This window comes from Bombus pascuorum, chromosome 10 (genome assembly GCF_905332965.1).
Source record: "Bombus pascuorum chromosome 10, iyBomPasc1.1, whole genome shotgun sequence".
Taxonomy (NCBI): Eukaryota; Metazoa; Arthropoda; class Insecta; order Hymenoptera; family Apidae; genus Bombus; species Bombus pascuorum.
The window spans coordinates 12,586,577-12,613,040 of NC_083497.1; the positions used below are offsets into that span (position 1 = coordinate 12,586,577).

Below are 26,464 nucleotides of genomic sequence, written 5' to 3' on the forward strand. Positions count from 1 at the left end.
TGCAAATATTTACCAATGTGTATTCTACTGTTTTTAATAACAGTATGATTATCGAAGACATTCAAGTAAGATAAGAAGTTGGTAAAATATTTAATTTAGAAACGTTCTAAAAACGAGATAATAGTTTTTCATTATTTATACACAGTTCTGTATTGCCCGTACTAATATCTCTGTTCGTCGCTATATACCCTAATTTCTATTTTCTTAAGACCGTATTGCATTATTGTTGAATTATTTGCATTTCCTGGAAGTTGACCAATATCCGTTTAACATCGTGCTAATCTCGTTAATACAATTTTTTCCGTAAACCTAAGTAATATTTGTTGAAAATCATAATATTACAACGTCAAGGTCTTTGGTGGCGCTTTGCGAGTTACAAAGGCTAAAAGAAAGAATCACAATTTACCTACATGATTTTGTGCAGAGATAATGGTACAGTGGGATCGATAACGAATATTTACACTGTAAAATGATTTGATAAACATTCAATGGTATCGATAATTGATAATTTATCGAAATCGAACTTGCTTAATTTTTATTAAGTTTATCGTTAAACGCCACTTAAAAACGCTGACGATTACGACGATCCTTTGAGAACAAGATAAAGACATATCATTTTTAAAGACGATACAGCTTATTAATTATATATACGAAATCACGAAAGTCGCGATAATAGATCACGAAAATCGATCACTTGCAAATACAATTGATTACGATGTAACCTGTAAAGCTCTCCGAAATACAAGGATATTTATCGTCATCTTACACCTGATGTTGCTGTATAATTCATTTCTATTCTTTGCACATGGCATTTGTTAACAAATGCGGTACAATTAATTGCAGTACAATTAATCTTCTCATATGCATATATATATATATATATATATATATGTATACTTAGATGTATATACATATATATGCATATGTATATGTATATATATATATATATATATATATATACACATATATATATCGTAGGTATACAAATATAAATTATTTGCCTTATCTTACAATGTTTGGGACTCGTGATAGGAAGTAAATTCTTGTTTTGTGAATAGACTCGGTTATTTTATTATATACTAATTAAAGATCATTTAATGAATCTGTCTGTCTTTTCTAAATTGCCTCGTGATTTCTTCTATGTGCAAGTTTACAACACGTTGCGTAAATTTATGTACGTTATCAAAATTGGATTTCGATCGAGATATTATTTATTTTGTAGCACTCTTTTTTATATCAGATTTAAAAGATCGATAAACAATGTATAACGAATATCTGAATTCATCTTGTTAAAATAAAAATTACAAAAATCGTTCTTAACTTTCCGCCTGTCGCCCATCGAGCATTATTTACTAAATGGGATAGTGATGTATGGATAAATTACTGAGGTATATTTACAAATGTAGCCTAGTTCTTGATCGGGCGCAGGAAAATATCAAACGTCAGCGCAAGCCCATAAGAAAAGAATCTCGTTAGAAAGGATCACTTAGAGCGAGATACGAAATGTGAATAATAAAATGACAAATACTTTACTTTGAACTACATAAACGATGAATGCTTTACTTTTGATCTTTTACTTCAGCGATGTCAATTTTGGTATTTACTTGCGCACCGATTATATTTACACTGCAACATTTTGCAGCACTTAAATCGACTTAAAACTAAGAAGTCCATATGGCCTTATTACGATTCGTAATTCATTAATATTTACGCTTTTCACGTTCTATATTTTGGTATTTTCACACCCGTGAGAATAATAAATTTATTTTCTTTCCGTTAGTCAGAACTCGCAACTTCTCTTTTACTTTCTATACTGATTTTATTATTTACTTCTGTTTATTTACTTCTGTTTATCCGCTGCCTTTAATTGCTTGGAACTAATTCAACTACTGAACTATCGTTGTGAACGTTCAAAGATTATATTCAGACCTTTACTCATAATCAAATCATATTTAACAAGTTACCTAATCTGTCATAAAGTCAGAAACTAGGTATTAAACATTATGATTACAAGTGATAACCTACGGTATAAACTTAAATTTATAATTAGAATAAATATTATTGATAGATTAAGGTCCTTTTTATACTTTCCGAGATAATATTAACATTGTATCGCTTCTAAATCTAAAATTAGAATCATTAATGCACAAAGTTCTACAAATTTCAGGTGCTAATCTATTCTATTATCCAAATTGCAATTGCAATAATTAATATTTTCGGAATGATTTTTTTCCTCTTGTGTTTTGAGATCTCTATTAAAATACCAAACGTTAGAGTAGAACTTTTGCATTTATTGTCTATTTATAAATTGACTCCTACGTTAAATAAAATTTGTAGAACTCTATCTCGGATATTTGTTAAAAATCTTTAACAAGTTTCACAATTTTATAATTTGCTTCATCATGCAATGATATGATGTTTAAATGTTATTAATACTGTTCTATGTTAAATAAAATTAAACTATCATTTTAAAGAATTACCTGCGTTATATTTAAAACAACGAAAATTATCAAAAATTTTACTAGTGTATTAATGATTCTAACGATATATAATAAACGATTTGTGGGCACGTCAATACATACTTATACGCTTCATTATCCTATCTATTGGCTCTATATTGTAGTACTTGTTACTTGGAAGGCTCTTAACACAATTATTGTTTCGATTAAGATTATTGTTCCATTTACATAGTCCATTTGCATAGTTCCATTTGCATATGAATCATGAATGATGAATTTTTTAAAATAAAAACTCGAGGACCTTAAAACTCACATTACACGATAAATAAAATAAAGCTTATCCTAATAATTTCACGTTACATTCTGAATAACTTTGCATTTATTAAATTACCTTATTCTATTCTTAATCAAGTCATTTTCCGTGTCAATAGAGAATCACCATCAACCAAGATCTAATGCCATATAGATTTCATTTAAAAGTACTTGCCTTACTCGAAGAGATGTTTCATATTTCAAACATACAGATAGAAGGTATTCATTTACTTTCGTCGATATGAATAAAGTACTACCACAGTTCAAGCTACGCAATAATTCTTGATTCACATACAAAGAATAATGTCTGTGCAACTAAAAAAAAAAAGAAGAATAAAATATACGTCTCTGAACATTCGGTTGATAACGTTAAATTGTTTGTATGTGCAACATACTATTCTTTTACAGAATTATAATTCAATGATCAAACCATATTTCATTCTACTTATTATTATGAAGAACAAACTCTTAATTACATATCATTTCATTTGAAGTTTTTCTTAGTCACATGAGAAATTCTTGATCTCTGTTTTTATATAGGTCAATCTTTTAGATATTCTGAACAATCCCAAAAATGACATTAAATTTAGTTTCATTCAAGTTTAAGTCATACAAAAGATATTATTTAGCAAATGTGGCACGATGTTCTTTATGGGACTAAACATATTACATAACACTATGTTTTATCAACTTGCCACAACTTTAGATTTTAGTCAAGATTCTTAACATATTTTGGCCATTGACTTGGAGACCTTCACAATTAACATTTACAAATTTTATTTATTTGTATCTCCCTATTGACATATCATTGCTTGATGTGGCCAAATTTTTTAATGCTTATGATAAATATCATAGATATGATAAGTATGTTATTTGTAAAGAACATAGTCTCATAAGCATAATAACGAATATGCTAAAGCAAAATAGATTTTACATGCCAATATTTTATCGTCGTGTGACTTGAAAGTCCACATCTTTTTTGTTTTTCTTTTTTGACAATTATATATAAACAACAAGATAACAGTCTTGCAAAAGCGATTTATACAGTCGTGAATTTATGTTGTAATATTATCTTTTTGCATCATACAAATGCTAGAGGAAATTCAACGTCTTAAAAAAAAAAAAAAAAAAAAAAAAAAAAATAATAAGCGTAATATTCACGGCAGCACGGATTCTTAAATTATTCGTTCATGTGGTTTTTATTGCGAAACGATCCGACAGTCAAGCTGCATCAATCTAAAACATGATTAACTAAAAGCACCTCGTTTAATACCTACTTCCTAACGTGTTTAAAAATCTGTCCAAAACCTAGTCGACAATATATTAAATTTAAAAAAAACAAGAAAAGAAAGCTTAATATAAAATTGTTCAACATATTTTTAGGTATTAGACAGATTTATTTGATTATAAAAGTAAGCAAAAAAGTTGACCACTCAAGAAGATTGTCTAGCATTTCAAGCAGTCTAAAAATATTAACGCGCAAGATATGCTGATCATTATCATTTTATGGTATCATTTTTATTATTTTTACTATTTTGCTTATGTGTCTAAGAAAAATTCAAAGAAGAATTATGCAAAGTACATAACCCGCTTTGTGTTAGCATGAACTGTGATAGCTCTTGCCATTGCACCTGGTGTTCTGTCTTCGCTACAGCCAGATTGATGAGATCCCTCTCCACTGAAATTAAAAAATGACGATTCATGTTGGTAACGAATGGTAACACATATGTGATTAATTTATTATTTTCAGAATCTTTAGCTATATACTACGTCTTATAACAGTTGGCATGTTTAATTTTATATTATCATTTTTTAATGCAGCAAATTAATACTTTGCCTTAGCTTAAAAAGAAGAATTTATATAATATCAATATATAATTTTATGTACCTATCATGCTCTTTTTCTACCAAATGATATCTGGCTCGGAATGCTACGAGATGAGCATAATATGCTGGTGCAGGTATACTAACAGATCTCGTACATCTGACATACGTGTGACATAATTGATACGTTAGAGATTGTAATTCATCACTTTCAAAACGATTATCATCCCATAAAACGTGATAATGTGATGGTCGAGACGTGCCCTACAATAAATATAAATAAATGTAATATCTGGGTCAATTGAAACAAACAAAGAAAAAGATTTGATCAAGAGTTTTAAAGTTTACCTGGATGCCTTGGTGACTACATAAATAGAAGTCAAATTCAGTTGGATGCGTTATACAGACATCAACTGTTGTACCGGCTGGTATATTTCCGCTTTTACCACTTTGATCTCTTTTTTCCGAACAAAATAGGCGAGTGTGATGTCTCTTCTGGACTACAACAAATGTTATTCCAGGTCTATACTCAGCTTCAAGTTTAATACAAGCTTCTCGAATGGCAGTTAACTCGTGTTGTAAAACATGAAGAAATTGACCTTCTGAGACACCATCGCGATAAAGAATTATCCTAAGTGGTTTATATCCACCAGTGCTTTTATAGAACATAAGAAGGAGTTCCCTTAAAAAGAAATAATATTTCTCCGTTATTAATTAAAAATAATACATGGCAAAACGTATTTACAAAATATGTTTTGTATTTATATGTATATGGAAAAAAGTAAACATTCAATTTGCTCAAAATATTTGTTTACTTAATATAATATTTTTTATATGAACATTTTATAAGAGCTTAAAAAGTAAATAAACGTGTATTATTTAAAAATTATAACAATTTACTTACCTCACCATTGAACTAAGTTCCTGAATAATTTCTTGTCTATGTTGTTGAACTCTAACAGTAGCTGCGTACCGAGATGGATGAGCATCCATACTAGCAACTACTGCCGCTATGCTAGGCTTTTTATTATCTCCAGCAGGAGGATGAGTCACATCAGCTCCAAAAAATATAACAGGTTCATCAAACACTTTCGGTCTGATAGTAGGTACTAAAATACTATTAATACCACCTAATTTTACATTAATTTTCAAACATAAATTCGACAACGTCTGTGGTGACGTTTTATTAACATTTTTTGCTTGTACACACTGCGTTGCCATACCCAATAATGTATCTCCTACTCTTTTGACTTCAGCTGTAAGCAGAGTATGCAACATATGTAGACTAATATGTTATCAATACTGTAGAATCTCACATAATGCAAAACATACATTTTACGTTGTAACAACCTCCAATGTTATTTATTGTACTATATATGATTAATTTACTACATTATAAAATTATATAAACTTCTCATCACATTATACTAGCTATTAACGAAATATAATATAATATATATATACTTACCATATACAGGTGTTTTTCCAGGTAATATAACACAAACAAGTTGTAATGATGAAAATGTCGCTTTTAGATATCTAAACATGGGCTCTACTTGATCTGGCCCAGTAGCATATTTACAAAAACATGGTTGCCCAATAATTGGCATCCCAGCATCATTGCTTATTCTTTGTAATTGTGCTATAAAATTACGTATCGCGTCATCGCGTACAGTTCTTTGTGGAGCAAAACAAGCAATTGCCCAAACTCTAATTTCCACACCTGTGAAAAATTGTTTGCCTCGCATATCCCAAACACCACCATTGGGTATAGCCTGCTGCTTTGTCTTTAAAAAGGAAAAAAACAAGATGAAATATAACATTAGATATCGCGATGATTACTTTGAATCATAATAAATAAACAAGATGCACCAGTGTTTCTATATAATCCATGCAATCATTACTTTTCCATATATTTATCTCTTCTTACCACAAAAATCATATAAACAGTAATTATAAAATAACACAAATAAAAACTTTAAAGTATTACAACAAAAAATCAAAATAAATAACAATCCACTTCATTTCACTACTGCATGGAACAAAACTGATAGCATCAGAAAGTATATAGTGATAATGAACTGTAAATGTAATGCAAATTATATATAAAGGAATGAATTTTTTTCTTTGTAGGATGAAATAATATTTGAAATTATTACTGGACTATTTTTGTTGATTTTATAAAAATAATTTATTTCCATTACAGTGACAGTCCATATATCAAAATCAACCAGGTCTAGAACCGAAGCATTCATTTGGCAACTTTTCATTTAATTAATTTTTTAATGTATTTGAAATAAAAAAGTTTAAGGCCAATTGTATTATTATCTTAGAAAAAATCTCATTCTATTATATAAAGTCGTATTTATTAAGATTTTTGTTTCAATAAAAAAAATATACAGATCTCAGAAAAAGACTTAAGCTATTCTAAAACAAAAATTTTAAACTAAATCATGATTGCAAGAATATTATTCATGTATCTTCAAATGGGAAAAATACATTATAATTAACAACACTATAATATACAGCACTGCAAAAAATATATTTCTACCAAAAATAATATAAGAGCCTCTGCAAATGTGTGATTTGGCTAGACCTGACTGATTGAGTTGGAAGTTTCTCACCTGTCCACTGAGGGAACTTACGCGCCCTCCATACTGTAGTTTGGGTGGAGGTAAAACACGACCCCTAACTTCCATCATATTGTTTGATATTGTCAGACCAAACTCTTGAACATATGAATCATTATTAAAGTCGGCTCTTCTAACTAAGTTATTTATTTCTCGTTCACGATCTGGAGCAGACCGGGCTGTAGCTTTTATCATAGTAGATGTCTGCATATCAGTCAATTTTTTGATACAACGTTGCCCAGCAACAATATTGCACACCTAACAATACATATAAATGAAACTTCAAAATTATTTACACTATACTCCTTGGAAAAAAAAGACATAACTTTAAGGATCAAAAAGAGATCTAAATACTAGAATCAGGAGTTCGATTCGGGTCAGAGTGAGGGTGGCACGCGGGCGGAAAGATCTGTGGAAAAAGTGAAGTGTGAAGAGAAAAAGGGGAAAGGAATAATAACAGGTATAAATAAAGAACTAAAAGAAATAGAATATAAAGAAATAAGCGATAATATAGTTGAAAGAAAAATAATATACAACGACAAGACAGATACAAGGACAGAAAAATTCTGGCAAGATTTAGATGGGAAAACGAGACCAAAGCAAGGGAATACTGGAAAGAAGAAGACACGTAATAGAAGAATGCGAAATAACGGGAGGGACAAAGGAAACAGAGAAAATATTAAACGAGACGGGAGAAGGAATAAGGGATCTGAAAGAAATAATGGAAAAGAGAAGGGCATTACAAGATGGGGAGGAACGGCAATAAGAAAGCATAGCATGCAATAGTCCTAGAAATAAGTTACACAGCGGAGTTCAATATAATAGAGTAGAGAAAAGGGTGTAAAGTTTAGATATAAGAGGAAATGTAAAAGCGTGACTAGACAAAAGATGTAAATCCGAAAATTCGTCCAAAGCCGAAAGGCACGGATTAAGAATAAATAAATAAAAATAAAAAAATAATACTAAAATCAACAAACCTCAAGTGGCAAATATGTATGTTTATGTTCTTGTCCAACTTGGAGGCATGGAAGATATGGATGTCGCAATTTCATTTTATATTTGTCTAAGAAATATTTTGCAACCGTGCACTCGACTGTTTGTCCATTTTCTAATTGCAATGGGAATCTAAAATTTTCATAAATGTTATATGTGTTTAAAATAACATTACAAATTGCTTTTATGTACACTTACGATTGCATTTGAGCAGGTTTACGCGTAACATTACACACTCTATATTTTCGCCTCATTGTCCCACAGTGTGTGATTTCAATTTTAAGTCCTTTAATTTCTTTGGTAAATTTAACTCGTTGAGAATCTGTTAAGGGTCTCTTTTGATCACCTATGTCTCGAATGTCTAATACTTCACACATAAATTCTATGACAGGTTGTGCCTTATAAAATGCAGTTGCAGAAACTGTAAAGTAAGTAACATACACATAAGAAATGAATACAACATTTATTTTATATTTTATTATAATTTATATATTTACCATCAATGTTTAGCATCATTTTCCATTGGGATGGCCTAACAGATTGATGAAAACCAAACCAAACTTCTCTACCACCACCTAATGGATGGTAATATCCATCTGGTGTACTAAAGAATGATCTACCTACTGGAGTATATGTCATAGATGGTAAATGCCTCATTACAACATCTAAAGCAAGTATAGCGTCATATGGGATTTGTCTTGTACGCCCTTCTAAAGCTTCTTCTAAAGCAAACAGTGAAACTTGAGCCAGCCACTTTATTACCACTCTAAAGACTCTATCTTTACCTTCACCAGGCAGTGTTACCTAAAAAGTGTATGTATTATTAGAAAATAAACTTTAAAAAAGAAGTCTGTATATATATTTTATTATACATTGTACTTACTTCTAATTCTATTTTGTCAGTACCGATAGGCAAGGGGTCCCTTGTATATAAATTATTCCTGCCATCGAATACGGGTTTAAGAGTTCCAAATATTTTACTATATGCATGAACCATTGTTTCTATTATTTCCCTATTAACTTTACGAGGACATTTATCAGGTTGGATATTAATATCATAATGGTGCACATAACCACGTGGCATTGTTATTTGGAAGTGATTAGCTCTTAATGTAATTTGTCTGCCTTCACGTCCTATGTTTGGTCTTCGAGGACATGAAAACACTGCAAATATATATTTTAAATTATTTACACACCAAAATACATAACTTATTAACTTGTTAATCCATAACATGTAGTATATATGACCTAAATATATTATTTTCATTTCCATTGAAGATATGAAAATATTTTTTATATAAAATTTCTTAGCTGAGGGATTTATTTGAATATTTTTTAGTTTATTATCTATACAGGTTTTAATATACACATGTTATAAATTTTCTCACAATTGTATAGCTTTGTCTTTTTCCCCCCAAGAATTATATTGTTACCAATTTTTATAATATCATGCACTTAATAAAAATATTAAATGAGTGGTTTTAATTTTATAATAAAAAGTATGGAAAATTAGTAATAGGAAACCAAATTCATATATTATTGAATAATTAAAAGAAAAATTATTATAAAATATTTATACTATCATGCCAGTGCCATATATTCTTTCTCATTGTATATGAAATAGTTTTTAAAAACTTACTTGGCAGTTCAGGAGGTTGAGGAGGAGTGTGTGTTTGTTGTGTGGAAACAAGTCCTAAAGAACCTGGAGCTACAACACTACTGCCAGTTGCTCCAGATGCACCAACAGAAGAACTTGTTGTGGGTCCAGGTGGTGGAGCTGAAATAAAGTAGTAAATTGATATATTTTTCATACATATCTAATGCATGTAAATAAATACATAAATAACTATTTATATACTATAACTATACATAGTTATCAAAATATAAAAAGTAATAGTTAAGTATAATATGATATATACATATACTACAATAAATAAATATTTTGCTATAGCAATATCTGTTATAACTATATTCCTGAATTATAATTAAATTATAAAAATTGATTTAACAAACAATTAATAACACAATTAATTCAGTTAATACCATTTTCAAGATCTTCCCTCAATTCCCTGTTTTAGTTATTTATTACATATATACTTATATTTTTTACATAATAATCATAAGCAAATGATAATTACAAGTGATATTTTATATAACGTATAGTCAAGTCACCATAATAATGTAATGTATATAGGAACTTGTAATTAATATATTAAAGAAAATATATATCAATAAAAAGTAATAATCTAAGAAAAAATTACAATGAATTTTATTTATTTTTGAATATCAATATAGAATATTTTAGTTCAATATTATTTTACTGACTTCTTTCTTGTTACACTACTTAGTTGAATAGATTAGTTGAATTAAACAAGTTATACTATAAGCTAAAAATATAATGTTAATCAAGGAGAAAATAACATAATAGAAACTACAAATATGCACATAGAAATTTTTTATGAGTGTTTTATAAAATAATAAAATCGAAAATATCAATAACACAATAATAGGTAAGTTTAAAAGTGTGTCTATACCAATACAAAAAATTGGAAAGCCTTCATTTTTCATCGGGATTATTATACTTAAAATAATACGTTAAAAATACTATAAATAACAAAAAAACCATCAGTATTAGACGCATATAGATATGCGCTCATACGTTATCCGTGCATTGACGGATCAGAGTGACGACACATTGTGCCTGTTGAACGAGGTTCATTCGAGGTCATATTTTAAAATTTCTTTGATTCCTTAAACTTTAACTTATTGCTACGGTGAATTTAGTTAGCACGTGCTTGAATTAAAAGAATTCTCATCACTTTGAGGTAATCAAACAGGAACAAAGGATGAGATTTAGTCATGTAAAGAAATTCTGTTCTTGCTTAGAAATGCAGAAAAGGCTATTTTAAAATATTTTGAAATGTTATAAAAAAAAATAAACACGTTATAATACTTACGCTGCCCTACGGGATACATTTCTTATGCTGACGATGAAAAATACGAGATAACCACTAATAAATAAGTAAAAAATTCAACACAAAACCCACTGACCACACAACACACTTCTCCAAAATACACACTGCGAACAAGACTGCCTCTTGCAATGGCTGCCACCAACTTGATTCCGATTGATCTTATCTCAACCAATCAGCGCATAGATAATAAAACGATAGTTAATAGTTTTTGGCGTCATCATTCTTTTTTAAATTATTTAAATTTTTCACATCTGAATAGAAACATGTTAACAGATATTATAAAACTATATACATATAGTATATAAGAAATTTATGCAACATCAATAATAGATAGGATGTTAGTAACATTACCATCCTGATATTTTCATTTCAGTGTTTCGAAAATGCTAAAAAATATAATACCTCGAACAATATAAAGCAGTATAAAATTTGTTTTCTATATCTTGACTTATTTTAACATATTATTTTACTTTATAATTGTCTTATAATCTAATGATAAATTTTGATTATATTGGCCGCACTGCATTCAAAACTATTTTCCCTAGAATTGTAACTATTGGTGATAATACTACACGCGATTGCGTGCTTGATTCCCGAAATGTCGATTCCTTTCAATGGAACTCGTACACGTTCTGCCGGATTAATATCTGCAATTGCGAAGCACTTGAGAAATTTAACTTTAAAACCAGTTAAATCAATCGACATAAAGTTTGATCCCTTTCATGATAAAGCTTTGGAGGCAAGGTTAGTTCAATAAAATTTTGTTTCTTATATATCTTTCACTGGAATTTGATCATAGTACGTAGCATTTTTATCTTGAATTTATAATAAACAGTATACAATCTGTAGTTAGTTATAAATTCTTTTTATCTATAATATTTTACCTACTATACTATACTTTTTATAGTATGGCTTGTTAATACATAGTACGTGATTTCCTCTTTTTATTTAAAAGATGCAGCGAAAGTTTTGAATATTATTATCATAATAAAATATTTTTTTCGAGATTAGAAATATTGCCTAAATAACGATTATGTTTCATTCCTCTTCATAAGAGGTTTGGTTAGTTTAATGACGTCAATATCCTGCGCATGTGTAACGTGAAGTTTCTAGTAACTAGCAGACGATGTCAGTATTTTTAGAGAACGTTGATGATTAAGTTGCTACAATAATATAACAAAAGCATAATATGAAAATTAAGTAGTCTGTAAAATATTGGAATTGAATATTAACAAACGTGTGATGTAATTTCTTATTATACACATTTGAAAAGGTACAGTTGATTTTCATACGCGTTATACAGGGTGTTCCAGCTAAGATATTACGGAACTATTAAAGGTGACGATAAAACTTATTTGATTTATTATTAATTGTTATACTTTTTTATATATACTATATATACTATATACTATTTTATATTATATTGAATATTAACTATTGGAGGACAGAATTTCATTTTTTAAATAATGGAACAATATATAAATATTTATGCTCCCCCTATTTAACTTTAATATATCTACTTAAAATATTTTTCTACTTTGTATAATTAATTTTTTGTTTTATGAGATTCTCAATAACTACAAGTTTTAATCAAAATTTATTTTAATAGTCTTGTTGAAATGTAAATTTATCACAAAATATATGCTTGCTTTTATTTTAAAAAGTTTCTACTTCTATAATTACAAAAATAAAAACTCACCACTACACTGTCCACATCCATATGCTTTACCAAGCATGGAAACAGCTGTAGTTATGCGAAGACTACTTAAATCTGGCATTTGAAGTGGTAGTTGTTGTTTCATTTGTGCCATTTTTCCTGAAAATATTATAAACAACTAAATTAAAAGATAATGCAAGAATTATCAAAACTAAAATGATAAATGATAGAAAGAAGCCATCTTATTAAACTATTGCATGAACATAATTATAAATATAAAGATAGACTTAAAAGAGAATATATATTTAGTGATCTAATATTACATATTATAACAAACATATATTGTATTTGCAGAGATTTTTTATTTCAAATTACAACTCCAAAGATTATTGCAACAAATCCACGTTGTATGGTGAAACCATGCATTGTCTCTAATTTATCTGAACCCATAATTACATTCAATTTATGTGAGTATCACAATATCTTTTTACTTAAGAAAAATAAGATTAATAGTTTATATTGCTTTTGTCTTTAAAATAAAGATGTGGATTAAAAAATTTACAAGTTTATCTAAAAGTGGAGTAAATTCACTAATGTTAAATTACAATTAAATATTATAAAATCTTTTTAAAACAAATTTGATGTTATATCCTTGCATCTGTATCTTTTAGTATCTGGTGATAAAATAGTATGCAAAGCTGCAAACTTGACATCTTTAAATATTTTGGAACTTTACAACAAACATATCACACCTTTGGCTCCACGTGAATCTGAAGCTGAAGTTGAAGCCACAAAGTTAAAAAAGAAAAAGAAGAAAGGATTGAAAATTAAGCGAGGAAGCAAACATAGAGGACTATTCTTATAAATTTATTGGCAATTTAATTTGATTATGAGGCATTAAAGAAAAAATTGAATATAAATACAAGTATAAGTTAAAAAATAAAATCTTTAAAGAATAAATGTCAGAATCAATTTTATCATTTATTTAAAACAGTCCAGTTTTCATATTTCAATTCATTTGTGAGATAACAGTGAAAATTAAACCTACATTGTCAATTCATAAAAGTCTTAATCATAATATATTTATTAAAAATTATACTTTGATATTTTTGTTAAGCATTTAAATATAAAACAATTGTTTATGTGAAAGTTTGCAAGAAAGCACATAAGGAATTCTTAAAAATACAGTCTAATTGCTTAATTTTCTTCCTCCTAAAAATACTTTAAGAAAGGTATCTGAATTCTACAGTTCTCAGAATTTTTGAGTTTTACACGATAATTCATTTCTAAAATGGCAAGTCGTACTTCAAATAACAAAAATTATAATATGAAACTTATCGATACTCTCTATAATCATGTTCCAGCTTTTACAGATGTATTTGATGAAGAAACATGGTACATTTTTGTTGCCTGCTTTGTAGCAGGAACATTTTTAGTTGCATTCATTCTTTCTAGATTTATTACACTGAAACCTGTAGAATAAATTTACAGTGTTGTTTCAAATATCGTTATATATATATATTCATAAAGAAGGCATCAAATACATTTACCAAATTTTATTAACATTATATTATAATAATAAAATTTTCTATATGTTCTATATAATATGTAAATGTGAGACAATATAACATTATATTACAATAAATTAAAATATATAATGTTATATTGAAGTACTTTCAATTACTTGAAACATTTATTTAGTAGTCGTATTATTTTCTATCATAAAGCATTAATTAATTTTATGTATGTAATCTTTTGTGCTTTGATCATGAAACCTATCAGATTAATGCTTATACAAAAGCTTTCATAATTGTATTTTTGTAATTTTAGTGAACATGAAATAATCTGTATCTCCAATGTAATAAAAGTTATCTAATATTTAATAATAAAAAAATTGACAAAATATCATTGTAATGTTTAATATAGGTTACAAACAATTTCATAAATCATTGTGATTTACTATGGGCACACTGTACTATTGGTTTTATTTTGTAATTGCTTATAATTGGTGAATTACTAAATTTAAGAATTTAATATTTTAATGATCATATAGTTTTAGTTGTAACTGGGATTATATTATAAATAAAAAGAAATTATTTTTATATTTATTGATATTTTATATTTTTAATTCATGATATTGTATCATTTTGTAATACTAAGATTGATTTTAATTCTTAAACTATTTAATATAAAACTTTACAAATTTATTTACAAATAAATCTTTTTTATGAATGTTTATAGTTATAAAAACGTTACTACGTCGCACGCGTATGTTTAAATATGTACGCGATTAAATGTACGTATAATCAATTTAAAAACTCACCTGTTTTATAGAAGTAGTATTCAATTTATAATATGTGGAATAGATAAACACTGTTATCGAATTCACATAAACATTATTTTTTTATATAGAAACTTCACGGTAGTGTCTATGCACTGTGTAACAGTTTTATATATAGCACTATAAAAGACACATCTTCCGTGATGAAATATAATATAATAATAATTTATTATGCATGACAATAATTAATTATCTACGTGAAAATATACATGTTATATAAAATTAATTTTTTGTATTATTTTCGATAAATGCACATTTTCAAAACAAGAAAACATGTATATATACAGAAATTGTGCCGTAAAACTATATCGTGCTTGACTATATAACTATGGTTTACACGCTACAATAAGTAGCTTTTAAACATTAATGTTTTGTATGCATGCAGCTATATACGAACATATTTATCAAAAAAATATACGAAGAATATACGCATAAACTACATTTGGTATTTAATACGCAATTAAGGAGTAGATAAGTAACTATTGTATAGAAATATTTTCGTACGTGGAATAGCTCAAAACTTTTGTTAACATTGTTTAAGTTTTTCTATCTGAAAATTGAGAAAAAAGACTTTACCGTTGTTTCGAACAATTTCTGCGTAATTTAGCGAATCGATTACATTTTCTTTTCTTTCATAAGATTAAAATGTATTGTTTTCTTTAAGTTCACTTAAAAATAAGAATCATTCAACCTTCACATATGTTTACACGTATATACAATTCATGATCGCATATACCCAACGTGTTGATATACAGTTACATAGCATAGTTTGTTTTCATTGCTGGCAGACCAACAAAAAAATTAGGTCGTTGAACCAATCAAACAAAAATATTATAAGAAAAAATGAATAAATATAAATTTTCAAACAAATAAAATTTTCTTGAAGCATGTATTTCACTTAAATATAGTATAATTTATTTAGTTAGAATTTTACTGTTGTCTAACCTTAATTGTTTATTTTTCTCAATTTCCAATGTGTGCACAAAATGTTTGGTGTGGTTTGTTATATGATGTATTTCTTTATAGAACAAAAGTTTACACGAGAATTATAAAGCGAACGAAATTGCAATCACGAAAATAAACACAATAACGGAATATCGTTAATACGAAGCGCGAAATATTTTACTGATTCGATACTGCCAAACTCTGCAAGATTTTACAGAATGGCCACCGCCGCTTTCACTCACGACGCGATCCTACCAAACACGATTTCAGTAAGAACGGAACGAAGCCGCCAAAAACGATCACCAAGTGTCAAGGTTGCCATTGTACACGAACATGTCGAATATACCGATTGTGTGAGTATGTTGAACGCACTCGCATACACTCTACACTCTCTTCATTTCTGTTATGTTAGTAGAGACATAAAACAATAGTATTTTATCGTAATGCTCGCACTTATTTTACAATGACACCGATACTGATGTACGGTAATCTTTGTTATAAAGTATTTCAATGCACTTTTATATTTTATGCATAACGAACGCCTTATGTTTTTCATTAATTTACCGGGAAACTTTCGGCAACATTCACCGAAACAGTAATCAACATACGCGAGAAAGACCCCACTACTTGTTCGATTCACCAGTTATTGCGAATGCTCATGTGGTCAGGATTGTAACAAGTAAATAGAATGAGGTATCATTGTCTCATGGACTTGTTTACAAACAATGATGTACATATGATGGCATTTAAATCTATTTATTTGTTACATATAATTAAACTGTATATAGTATTATGTATAATAACAGTCTATGTAATAAGGATTTAATGTTAAATCCTTTTTATCTTTGATTTAATACGATATATTATATAAATACAGAATTTTTTTAACTATTAACTAGTTATACATTAGTAAACAACATATAATTTTTTATAAGAAAAATAACAAAAAAAGATCATTAAATTTTGTATAAATTGGATATTTAAGAGACTATCAATAAAATATTTAATTTAATCATATCGTTAAAATGAATTTTATTTTAACCTAACTTTATTATAAAATTGTACACATTAAAAATTATATAATTACGATTTTTGTGCAACTAGATATACTTGTACTTTATCATTTCTTAAATTACAGTTATTTTTAAACAAAATATAGAGAAGTACTTTCAAATATATGATTTCTTGTTTTGAGCCGTTCCTGGATGATGTCATAATCGACAGACCAATGAGAAATTCTGTGAATTAACTATACAACTGTCTGGCAACATAGGTTATATGCGTTCTGCCACTGTTTATGCTATAAGGGACAAACTTGTTAATATATAATATTAATAAGATAGAATTATATCAAATACTCGAAGAACCGAGTAGAAATACGGAATTTACATAACAATTGTTTCTTGACACAAGTTGTGCAATTTTACGCAGAACATGATAGAATGACTATGTTTAATCTTCTATATCGATTATCCGTGTTGGCCAATAACGTGTTTGTGCGTCGTAAACAATGTTCTTCTATTGGTCAATTATATTCCCGCTATTAAATATTGAAGAATATGAAATTATATACAAATACGTACATAATTCAGAAATTTTATATTTTTTACTTTTACTTACTTTACTTTAAGATGTTCATAAATACTTATCCATTAATATTATAATATATATAATATATAATATTTATCCATAATTCGTTCAAGAACACTTAATTGAAAAACAATATATCATTAATTAATTACAAATATAAAAATTGTATTTTATTACAACCAATTAAATTTGGAAAGACAAGAATTATTTGCTAAAGTTTGAATTTACAGGATGATTATATAAATATTAATAGATTATATAAACTCTGTAAAGGCTAACAATTATATACATAAAAAGTATAACTACATGTATTAGTAATATGTATCAATAATATATCATTATATTAATAATATTAACTAAATACAATATATTACAAAATTAAAAATTCAATTTGAAAATCATTTTTAATTTTGATTTATTCATTAATGTTTTATTATACAAATTTTATTGGACTTGAAATTTAAAAAACTTGATATATTTACAATAAGAAGGAGAGATATATGTAAATATCATTATATTATAACAAAGTATATCATTCATAAAGGAATTATTTATTACACATAAACGATTATAATGTAATACACATTGTATATCTTCTAAATGAAAATATTGTTAAATTCTATTTTTAATCTAAATCCAATCCTTCATCATCATCACCTTTCTTATCAGGACTAGATGCTGGTGGAGCTTGTTTAGTATTTTTGTCCTCCTGTCCTTGCTGCGTTTGTTCTTGGCCACTCTTAGCTTCAGTCTCGAGAGCAGTGACGAATTCTTCAATGTTTCCACTGGCTGCAGCATTGACAGCATCTGGACCCAAGCCAAATTGACGGATGACAGGTCCCGCCTGGCCTGACTGCAAAGCAGACCAGAACATTGATAGCGCCTGGGAGAACTGGGGAGACACTAGCGTGGTACACAGGTGATCCCCTGGTGGTAAGTGCGGGCTCATTGCACGCTCCAAGCTTTCCGTTGCAGAAATTGCCGCAGGGATGACATTGGTCAGCTCAGTTGCTACTCCCCTCTGCCGGACAATAAGCTGTGCTGTAGGTGGCCGAAAACAACAAATAATCCCAGAGAAACTTCCCCAACTACTCAACAGAGCGAGAGTCTCCGACAGCCAGGAAAAGTTCATGTGGAAAAGAATATTAAATAACGAAACAACCATGCCTCTGCCCTTTGATTTTATAGTAATAGTTTTATTGGCTCTACACTGCGTTTCAACTATTGGTGGTACCACTGATTCTATGAAATGATAAAAATTAATACGTTACACAGCTAAAATAAAAAATTCATAATATTTAATATATATTATTCGTTTGTTTATTGTATCTTCTCTTTTGGACATCTTATAATGGTATTAAGTAAATTAATGAAAAGCATACAAATAATAAAATAAAAATATTAGATAGATAAAAACTATCTATGCAATTAGTATACCACATATAGTTTAATAAATTATTCTTCATTTGAATTAGAATCATATTAGTTCTACAAGAAAGATACGCAATACATAATCATATATAAATATTAAATGCTATCTTTTAAGATTTATAAATAATATCAATGTCAATAATTCAATTAGCACACTGAAAATTTCATAGTCATAATTTATAATAACAAAAGATTTATCAGTATCAAAAAAATAAATACTGGTTTGTACGAATTAAATTAATTATTTGACATGTGTTAGTTCTGATAAATAAGTGTATAAAACATTCATTAATACCTGGCCTTGAAATTTAATAATTTATACCACAAAAAATTTATATTAAATCAACCTTGTGATATCAAAAAATGACACATAACAGAACATATTTTGAAGAGCTGGTTAGAAAGGAAATAATTTCGTCATTAAACAATGAAATATCATTTCAAGTATGTTATCAATAATACCATTCTGTTCCTGATAATGATAACAGCTGAAAGAAAAGATATAATTAATAAAAAAAGCAGAAATATATTACAGTGAACTACTGTTTAATAATTGTTGTGACTGAACAAAATGTAATTGCACAATACTGAAATATTTAATTATACAATATAAAATGCGAAATATATGTTTGATAAATTGTGTCATATATAACATCAATGTGTGTGTGCGCGCGTGCGCTTGTTTGCGTGGAAGTTATCTAATCTGTATGTATAAATGTAAAATAAAATAATGACACAAAAATCAAATATAAAATTATTATAGAACTATACTCTGCACACGGGAAATTTCTGTATTAAAAGAAAAAAAGAAAATGAAATTTTTTTATATGATTAAAATTCATTCTAGCAACATGCAAAATAAGATGGATACAAGACATATATCTAATGTTTCCTATATAACATTATGTAGTATGACAGAAAACAACATATAGTATGTTAAAAAAAAAGAAGCTGTTAAAAATACTAGTATGTTATACTAGTATGTCATGATAATTTATCTATTTGGTTTTATTAAATATTTGCACTGAAGTAATGTATATGTTCTTTCTTACAGAGAAAATGATTTCGCCCTTGAGTCGTTAATAACCCATACAAGTGATTGATTTGATATTAAATAATAAAAATAAAAAGAGAAGAAAAGAGAGAAAAAGAAAATGAAACATAAATATATATTATTTTATTCAGCAAATATTTCTGTAGAAAAAATTTGTATATCCACATAGCATTTAATATTTTCATAATATCTCCTTTTTGATGCCCTAGTATTTTATATCTTTATTATATTTATTTTTCTTCTATTTGTTATAACTGTCACCAATTAGAGTATTTCAATTTTCGTTAAAACGAAGAGTATAAAAAATAATAAAGATGAAAACTTATATAAATAGAAATAGAACTATGCAAGTTTCACAGCAATATAATATAAAATTGACTATCTTTATAAATGCACATTTATTATTTTTATTATTTTTTAAATAATATAAAGATTCTTTCTTGTTGTTGCCTTCTGTCCTATCGTGTTCTTTGTTTTAATTCTAATTTATGTATATTTCTTATGTATGAGATTATTCTAAAGTTGTGATTTCAATAATTGTTGTCTTTGAGTTGATTGAATAAAAAAGCTATAATAAATAAAAAAGATATACAAGATATTCTACATAAAATATTATTGAGAGCCAATGTATATTGTCATATATCATTTAATTTAGATTATTATTATTTCTGGGTATAAATTGTTAGCTGTTAAAACCTAAACATTAGATAGATTTATATTAATATTTTGAGAATGAGTTTTATAATAGTAATATTGTTGAAAAGCTGAAAATTTAGAAAAAATATATTATATAAAGCTATTAATGGAGAAAAGATATTACCTGAACAACAGATTCTGTTCCTGCAGGTGTTGGAATCTCTGATAAAAAATTTTGTAGATCACTAAGTTGAATTTTGTTATTTGTATTTGTTGTTGTTGTTGTCGTTGTTGTTGTTGTTGAAGCAGGTGTTGATGTACCTGATGTTCGTGATGATGATTTATTATCACCTAAACAAAGATTTACGTTAATCACTTATACAAATTATATAATAAACTATACAATAAATGTGCTTACTATTAGGTTTAGGGGGATCATTAGCAGACGATGCTGGAGATATTATTTGCGTAGCAGGTCTTACAGTACTTGTAGTAACTCGAGTCGATGCAGTTGTTGTAGATGTTCTAGTACTTTGCACACCTTGAGGTCTATTCATTGTACCCAATAAACTACCTAAACCAATTTGGCCTACACCACCAAATAATTGCATTAACTGCTGTTGTGACATATTATTTAATAAATTTTGCAGATCTCCTTCTGGATTTGTACTACCACTTCTTTGTGATCCAGGAGTTGGTGGATTGTTAAGAACTTCATTAATTTTTCTACAATATTCTTCATCTTTGTCTGTTTTAAGATCCTGTATAAAAATGAGGTATGTAATATTACTTACTTACTAAAATATTTTATCAATTTTTGTGGAATTACTATATCTTTTCCTAGACTACACAAAGTACATACATATATTTTAGTTACTTCATAATACATTCTACAATATTTTGTAATTAATGTTATATTTTATTACAATCTATAATATACATAAATATATATATTTTGTATAAAAATATTATTACATTCTTATTTATATTTGAAATCCATTACTACCTGAGGTGGTAATGAGTGAAAGTCTAAGGTAAGAATAATAATAATAATAAATAAATAAATATATAGATAAACAAAAGATAATACACATTATATAATTTTTAATCTAATTAATTACCGATTTAATAATTTTGGATGACATGATTTTACTTGTGTCATGCATATATTACTGTACATAATCTATTATATGTACATAGAGTGTTTTAACTGGAAATGGTAGTATATCTCACGAGAGATTAAAATTATCAAAAAAATGTTTTAACAAAAGTTGTTTGGGTTGAAAAGAGGCATCATATGGTGCAAATTATTTTTTTGCTGATTGTATAATGGAGGAGATTATAAGTAAAACTTCATTATTTTTAATGGAATCATGTATTTTTTTAATATTTTAATCGATCCACCTTGATGTTCTCTATAAAAAGGTGTTGACCTATATATGTCAAAAAACTATTAGTTTAGCAGATATTTTAAATTTAATTTGTCGTATGAAAGACAAGGAAACACGCGAAACGGTTATCTTATGTTTACATTGTAACGTATGAAAAATAAAAATAACATAAACACAAGAATGTTGTTTCGCGTATTTCCTTGTCTTTCACATGACAAATTAAATTTTAAATATCTACTAAACAAATAGTTTTTCGACATAGATAGGTTAATATCTTTTTATAGAAAATACCATGGTGGATTGATTAGTGTATTAACACATATATGGCCCCATTTAAAAAACCACAGAACCATTCTACTACTCAACCTGCAAAAAGATAATTGGCTATATAACTTTCATTGAGACGTTTTTTTAAATAATTTTAATTCTTTGTGAGATATCCTATCGTATCCAGTATACAAAATACTTTGTATAATATAATACATGTTTAAAATGTATTAGTTATAAAAACATATACAACAATTATAGATAGGTCTGTTTTAATTGTAAATAAATATTAATCTTCATATATAGTATTAGAAAGGTATTACTGTAAACCAGTGAACAAATAAAAATATTTCATATAAAAGTTTCAATATAACATGTAAAGTTTTTTAACAAGTTCATTATTAATTAAAGAATTTACCTAACAAATAATTTATAAGCATTGAAAAAATAATCATTTTGCCTTTGTTATTTTAAAAATCTACATCTTTTTTATTCCCTTCATAAATACTAACTTTCTATAATTTGTAATTTGTACAAAATATAAACAAATGTATGAAATTTAATATTTAACATTAAAACCCATCTTACCTGAAGCCAAACAAAGAATTTTTTGTTCGATGATTTAAATCGTAAGAGGTATACTCTACCAGTTTTACATTGGGGAACATGTTTAAATTCACAATCATCAGGAAAAATAATCAGGTCCTATAAATAAATAAAGAATATCGATAAGATGATTATAGAGAAATCTAAACAAAGTTTGAAAGAAGTATATCAATTTTACAAATAATAAATATTTTTGAATTGTAATGAATTTTAAAGATAGTAAAAAATATCTTTACATCCTCAACATATCCTGACACACGATCTTTCCAACAAAAATGCATTAATGAATCATCAGATTGATAAACGTAAAGCTGTCCTTTTCGAATATCTGGATAAACCATCTTTCCCTTCATAGTCATTTTCCCCGCTTTAAATTCCACCAAATTTTTAGGGGTTCCGCGTGAAGCATTATTTCCAAATAAGGCTCCTCCTGACATAGTTGATATTTCAAACACCTTGTTTTGATAAATATATTAAAAACTCTACACGCGGTTAATTTTCTTTTCACAGCGCGCTGATGACACTGCACTTTAAAATGGCGTGTCAGAAGATTTCCTATCTTACATAGAATTCTTAAACATATGCGCCACGTAGTGGCGAACTTGATAATTTAGATTTTATCGACAGAGCATAAACAGTCAAATTATTTATATTTTTATATCACTAACATGGTACAGGATAAAGGTACAGGATCATAGGAATATAAAAATAGAGTGAGTGAGCGCACTGAACAAACGATATAGGAATAGAAAGAGAACGCTGCATAGAGACCCCTTGTGTCCTTGTCTAATAACGCATGCACATTTATATAGTAAATATGCAAGTGTAACACCGATTAACGAGTGGCATTAGTGTGCAATACTACGTATACAATGTCAGAGAGGAAATTTTTTCTTTAACAGTATACATAATACCAGAGACTGGCAGAGAGTTTCCTCTCTGATCATACGTATCTGAGTCATCTTCGCCCTGGTGGCAGAAATAGGAATTAAAATTTAAAATTATACCATTTCGCGCGGTGTTATATTGAAAGGAGGAAGCAACTTCTAAGAGCTCGTTATAAAAGTGAAAAATTTAATATACCACATCAAGTTATTGCTCCAAAATGGTGAGAATCTTAATTTGGTTCGTTTTATATTCATAATATAATAAAATTTAGAGAGATCTGTCGTTTTTGGATGCGAATAGACGATTATTAGTATTCAATCAAGGTCATACCTACATTGAGAAAGCATCGAGAACCAATATATTATTACCTATCGTAATCGATTATAATATCAATTATAATAGGTAATAATAAATCGTAGTACTGTCATTTCGATTTCGTTTCAATAATTTATGTCATTTTCGAAAAGGGATACTATCGCAGATAAATTCGAGTATTTTCTGCGCATCCTATTTTTTGCCTATTGCGCAGATGTGTTTAACTAACAAGAAAAGCACGCCATATTTGCTTAATACGAAATAAATTTCCAAAATCTAACAACGGCCAGTCAGAGTTACAATTTTTGCAAATTGGTTGCATTACAGAATACTCATAGATATTTGACACGTATTACGATGTATTTTATAATGTATGACTATATCTAAACTATATTATATAATATAAAAGCATATTTTATATTTTTAATAATATGATATTTTGTTATCTATACTAAATGAGTAATAATTCGTTTACAGTTTGGAAGTAGCAGTATTTTCGTAAATAAATACTCGATAATTTTTGTGATCGCGCGCAATGCGATTGGTAGAATCAGTGTTTGTTCGTTATATTATTTTTAATATTCTATAGAGCAGCATAGCTCTTATTAAATTTAATTATAATGATCATATGCGAAATTAGAGTCAGTGTGTTCGCCGATTGTTATTTAAACGGACGCGTTAATAGCTTTTATTTTTCTTTTTTTTTTTTTTTTTTTCAAACTTCGCTTTCGATAGTAGAGTGGCAGGTATTCCAATAGGATAAAGCTTCTCCTGGACCTCAGGAATAGTAAGTACTTTTATAAATAAATATTTTTGTATATTGTATTCTACTTTATCTTATTCTTGATATTTTACCTAAATCATTATTAAGTAAAAAGTAAAGATGATTGATAATTTCAAAAGTTTTATGTTTTTCTATTGAAATAAAATCTTAAAGTTGTAATATTGAATTATAAAATAAAAATGTTTAACATACATCAGAAATCATTAAACTGCTAGATTTCTAAATATGAAACTATTATATTAGAGTTGAAATGGAATTTTTGTATTTATTAGTTTTAAATTTAGTAATGTTTTATCTTCTACTATCTTCTTACACAATTAATGCTATGTGTTTAACAACGAATTGTAATATTTCATGTTTTGTTACAGATTTCTCATAAACTGCATTTCTTCATATTTTCTAGGAAGAACTTCAAAAGTCAAGCATGTAAGTATCTTTACAATTGTATTCTTCACAGTTTGCTTTCCATGATATTTGTTCTTATCAAAATATCAATCTCTATTAACATTTAACATATTAACAATTATTAACATTCAAGTCTAATAAACAACAATCTTTAATTATCTTAAACAATTTGAATAATCAACATTATGTTTTAAAAGCAAATTATAATATCCTTTGTTTTATGATAGATTTTTCTCAATTTCTATGTATAATAAGTCATATTTTGCTAAAGGTTTATCACTCCTTCCTCTTTCTTCTGTTTTCTGAAAAGGATCTAGTGGAACTTCCAAAGCCAAGAATGTAAGTAATTTTATAATCTATACTTTGTTTAATTCTATTCCTCGCTACTCCTGATTTGGATATTGTTATTAAAATTTTAATAGAAATTAATAGAGATTAATAGAGATTTTCCACTACTTCAAATTTTCCAACTAATTAACGTCATATCTAAGAGCAAATTATAATATTCTATGTATTGCTATAGCTCTTTCCATGATGGGACTGCATGGCACCTCTTTGATGACGACCTTCACAGCATCGGTGACTATGTTCCTCGCATCTTATCGTGAGTCGCATGTATTTTTGTTCCCCTGGTCACTCAATCATGTCGTAGGATGAAAGGTCCGAATCGACACGGGTGACTGGTTTTATTACGTAGATTTCTTAACGAGCATAGTGACCGCGGGTATTTGTTATACTCGTGAGTAATAACATTTTCTTTTTTGTGTTTTATTTATTAGTTCAGGATAGGTCTTCTTGCACATCGCGTTTTTGAATATTAGTGATGATGAATTAATCATTGACACAAGTGTGGTATTAATATTAATAACTAGTTTATGTATGTACCAGTGCAAATAACAATTTGCATTCATTATACATATATATTTGCTTGTCAGAATGAATGTATTCAATACAAAGATAA

At 27.7% G+C, this 26,464-nt stretch overlaps 4 protein-coding genes across 6 annotated transcripts; 2 read left to right on the plus strand and 2 right to left on the minus strand.

Moving 5' to 3' along the window:
- Window positions 1–1,411: 1,411 nt before the first annotated feature.
- LOC132911066 (protein argonaute-2) lies at window positions 1,412–16,779 on the minus strand. Of its 2 annotated transcripts, XM_060967438.1 has the most exons (14): window positions 15,768–16,779; window positions 15,174–15,384; window positions 12,893–13,009; window positions 9,858–9,995; window positions 9,102–9,382; window positions 8,716–9,022; window positions 8,417–8,639; window positions 8,203–8,350; window positions 7,220–7,483; window positions 6,064–6,382; window positions 5,500–5,851; window positions 4,944–5,277; window positions 4,660–4,859; window positions 1,412–4,449 (listed from the first exon to the last, which is right to left on the minus strand). In XM_060967438.1, exons 3-14 carry the CDS (start codon window positions 13,002–13,004, stop codon window positions 4,341–4,343), a joined length of 2,787 nt encoding a protein of 928 aa, XP_060823421.1. In that variant the 5' UTR covers window positions 13,005–13,009; window positions 15,174–15,384; window positions 15,768–16,779; the 3' UTR covers window positions 1,412–4,340. The 2 variants fall into 2 exon arrangements, with proteins under 2 accessions (XP_060823421.1, XP_060823422.1); XM_060967439.1 differs by lacking the exons at window positions 12,893–13,009; window positions 15,174–15,384; window positions 15,768–16,779 and adding an exon at window positions 11,176–11,439.
- On the plus strand, window positions 11,724–13,777 carry LOC132911112 (large ribosomal subunit protein mL53). The gene is made up of 3 exons (XM_060967518.1): window positions 11,724–11,937; window positions 13,205–13,317; window positions 13,522–13,777. The coding sequence occupies exons 1-3, from the start codon at window positions 11,792–11,794 to the stop codon at window positions 13,713–13,715; spliced, it is 453 nt and encodes a 150-aa protein (XP_060823501.1). The 5' UTR covers window positions 11,724–11,791; the 3' UTR covers window positions 13,716–13,777.
- LOC132911114 (uncharacterized) lies at window positions 13,914–14,755 on the plus strand. The gene has a single exon (XM_060967519.1). It carries the CDS (start codon window positions 14,142–14,144, stop codon window positions 14,331–14,333), a length of 192 nt encoding a protein of 63 aa, XP_060823502.1. The 5' UTR covers window positions 13,914–14,141; the 3' UTR covers window positions 14,334–14,755.
- A 1,477-nt stretch (window positions 16,780–18,256) lies between the features above and the next one.
- On the minus strand, window positions 18,257–23,666 carry LOC132911418 (proteasomal ubiquitin receptor ADRM1). 2 transcript variants are annotated; one of them, XM_060968033.1, is made up of 5 exons: window positions 23,348–23,666; window positions 23,094–23,210; window positions 21,266–21,608; window positions 21,032–21,198; window positions 18,257–18,579 (listed from the first exon to the last, which is right to left on the minus strand). In XM_060968033.1, exons 1-5 carry the CDS (start codon window positions 23,546–23,548, stop codon window positions 18,352–18,354), a joined length of 1,056 nt encoding a protein of 351 aa, XP_060824016.1. In that variant the 5' UTR covers window positions 23,549–23,666; the 3' UTR covers window positions 18,257–18,351. The 2 variants fall into 2 exon arrangements, with proteins under 2 accessions (XP_060824016.1, XP_060824015.1); XM_060968032.1 differs by having other exon boundaries at window positions 18,257–18,747.
- Between the last annotated feature and the right edge of the window lie 2,798 nt (window positions 23,667–26,464).